This window comes from Belonocnema kinseyi, chromosome 6, assembly GCF_010883055.1.
Source record: "Belonocnema kinseyi isolate 2016_QV_RU_SX_M_011 chromosome 6, B_treatae_v1, whole genome shotgun sequence".
In the NCBI taxonomy this organism is placed as follows: Eukaryota; Metazoa; Arthropoda; class Insecta; order Hymenoptera; family Cynipidae; genus Belonocnema; species Belonocnema kinseyi.
In genome coordinates, this window is record NC_046662.1 from 4,363,820 (window position 1) to 4,366,756 (window position 2,937).

General features: G+C 32.0%; 1 protein-coding gene across 2 annotated transcripts in view; it reads left to right on the forward strand.

Annotated features, from left to right (window-relative positions):
- Positions 1–2,196, forward strand: part of LOC117175661 (epidermal retinol dehydrogenase 2-like) — a 97,074-nt gene extending 94,878 nt beyond the window's left edge. For both annotated transcript variants that reach the window (XM_033365386.1, XM_033365387.1), the window contains exons 6-8: positions 521–603; positions 791–907; positions 977–2,196. In XM_033365386.1, coding sequence (XP_033221277.1) covers positions 521–603; positions 791–907; positions 977–1,166 — 390 coding nt within the window. In that variant the 3' untranslated portion in view covers positions 1,167–2,196. The remainder of the gene's footprint in view (positions 1–520; positions 604–790; positions 908–976) is intronic.
- The last annotated feature ends 741 nt before the right edge of the window (positions 2,197–2,937 follow it).

Consider the following 2,937-nt stretch of genomic DNA (forward strand, 5'->3'; position numbering starts at 1 on the left):
AGCTCCAAGGAGATTATGTTGAAAAATAAAAAAAAATTTACCCAAAAAAAATTGTTTTTATACTTCATTCTAAGGACTTATTGAACTACCCTCGTACTTTACCATATGAGTTATTTAGTTTCCTACCATTTTTATTCACAATTCTTAACTTAAAAAAAATAATAACAGGCGTGAAAAAACAATCACGTGAACGTCTGAACACTTATATTGTTCTGAAAAATTAAAAAATTGTCTATAAAAAGTGTAGGAAAATAATTGCTCATATTGTAGAGTATAGAAAATTGTATCAAAATTGTCTAATTTTCATCAACACAATTAAATTTTGCACCTAATAATAAAGATTTTCGCAAAAATTATAATAAATATAATAAACACGAGGCGTGTCGGATCTAGTAACATTTTTGGCTCTAAGATACATAATATCAGACACAGTCCTATTCTTTTACTTTTAATTCATCTCACTGACAAAATAGTACTCATCAGTTTATATTCTGTACACATACAATTCTCGTCTTTTCAGGCTGAAGGTTACAAGATTAACACCACAGTCGTGTGTCCCTACTTCATCCGCAGTACGGGCATGTTTGAGGACGTTCTTTCAAGGTACTGATTATATAAATGTATATCTTCATATTAAATATGAATAAAGAATACTTATAATATTCTAAATCCAAAGCTTTCGGCGCTCAATAATAATTTCAAAGAATTACAGACAATATTTTCTTTATATAACTTTTTTTTCAATTTTGAAGATTGTTTTGATTATTATAAGCAATTAAACTTGTCACAGGTTCGTACCAACATTAAGTCCAAACGAAGTAGCTGACAGAATCATCCAGGCGATGAGGTGCAACGAAAAGTTTGCTATCCTTCCGAGTTACCTACAGCTGTTGCTTGCAATTAAATGGTCCGTATATAATAAATATTTTTTTCAAATTGTCCCTCTTTTTTTAAAAATCATTCTATTCTTTTTTAGGCTGTTCCCATGGCCTTGTGTAGCCATGTTTCTCCGTGGTCTCGTGAGGGACGCCAGTCCAGGATCAGAGAAACCCATGGAGCCAGCAGACAAACCAGAAGTGCCAAATGAGTCCACCAAAGACCAAAACGGATCTGCGATACATCATCAACTGACCAGGCGCATCTCGAGCTCGGAAAGAAAACCCTAGAATACATTTGAGCGTACCTTTGATCGCGAAATGATCGATTTGCTAAATCATAGTTTTCAAAATCATAAACCGCGAGGTGGCTTTGCACTGGCAGGCATAAAGCCAGGGTGTGATGCGGAAAGTATGAAGAAAGAGGCGCACGCTTTCGCGAGCACCTGCTCGTGTGGCACAACGAGTTATAACGTCAAAAGATTGAAAGAATGCATCTAAGAGAGAGAGAGAAACGGAGCATATGAGAGAAAAAGTAGTAGAGCAGTAACTCTACTTGGATTTTATGTACATTTTGTATTTCTACCTATATAATTGCTCAATAGAACCCAAGAAGGGACCCAGGAACGTGCATACGCTTAGAATCAAACAACAAAGTTTACAGTAAAGAGGTCTTCCATTCAATAAAAAAAGAAATGTTAATTTTTATAGTGGAAATATTTTTTCATAATCCACCATGAAAAATGTTTTGCAGGAAAAAAACGCATTTTTCTTATGAAAGCCGCGAATCGGTTATTAAATCAGTTATGGTTCCTCATATCGTAGAAGTTTTATGTGCAACACAATAGGAGATTTGTGATTAGACCCCATGAATCTGCAATAATAATTATCGAACCTCCCTGGTTGATCCTGCCAGTATAGGCGTATCTTTGTCTAAAAGATTAAGATATCAGGGTGACCGCAAGACATTCAGTTTCACTGACCATCAATATTTAATCTCCAAAAGTTACTAATTTATAACCCAAAAAGTAACTAATTTTATCATTTTAAATATTTTGATTAATAAGACCTCAAAACAATCCAAGTTAAATTCAAAAGAATTCAAATAAATGGAAATTTTTTATTCCATTCATTATAGTGGGGATAGTTTGAGGGATACTAGAAGAATTCATATAAATTCAAGTGAATTGAAAATGATTCAAAAATACAAAAAAGTTCATGGAATTCGGTAAGTTTAAAATTAATTTGAAAAATACAAGAGAATTCAAAAGAATTTGATGCAATACCTAAGAATTTAAGTGGTTACAAAAAAAAAACAAGAGAATTCTGAAAAATTCAATATAAATTAATAAGAATTCAGAGTGAATTGCACAAATGAATTGTAATAAATAAAATAAAATCTCTTCAAATCTTTTATCCATGCGAAATGAATCACTACCAGAGATGGGTTGTGACATGTCACTCGAGGTTTTCTACGTATAATACATCAACGACGTAATATACGTAGAAAATTGTATAAAACTATGTATAATACATATCAAATATGGCGAACGTTATTTAATTGAAATATAAACTCTTATCAAGCTGTCCAATCGATTCAACTTTGATTTTAAGAGTAAAAATTTTTGAAAAAAGTGTAAAAAACATTTCATGGGGGGAACCTTGGGAAAAAATTAATTTCGACCGCGAACGATTACTTAATTGATTGCTTAATATTAGTTATTTATCTAAGGCAATTGGGTATTTTTGGAGCAAAGAATTAAAAAATCCCTCCCATGTAGTCACGTGATCAAATGTAAAATTCATTTGTAGAAAACTAAGGACGTAATATACATGTCGAAAACCATGTAATATACGTGAAGTATTATACGTACCCATCCCTGCTCACTACTTGTGAATAAATTCTTTGAAATCCACTAAAGTATTATAAAATGTACGTAAATCTAATAAAATCGATTGCAATGATTTAAAATATCCTAAAACCTAATAAGTTCCGTAAATTCGTTCTATATATTCAGAAGGTCCAGAAAATTCTTTAATACCGCAAAATTGGTTTAAATCC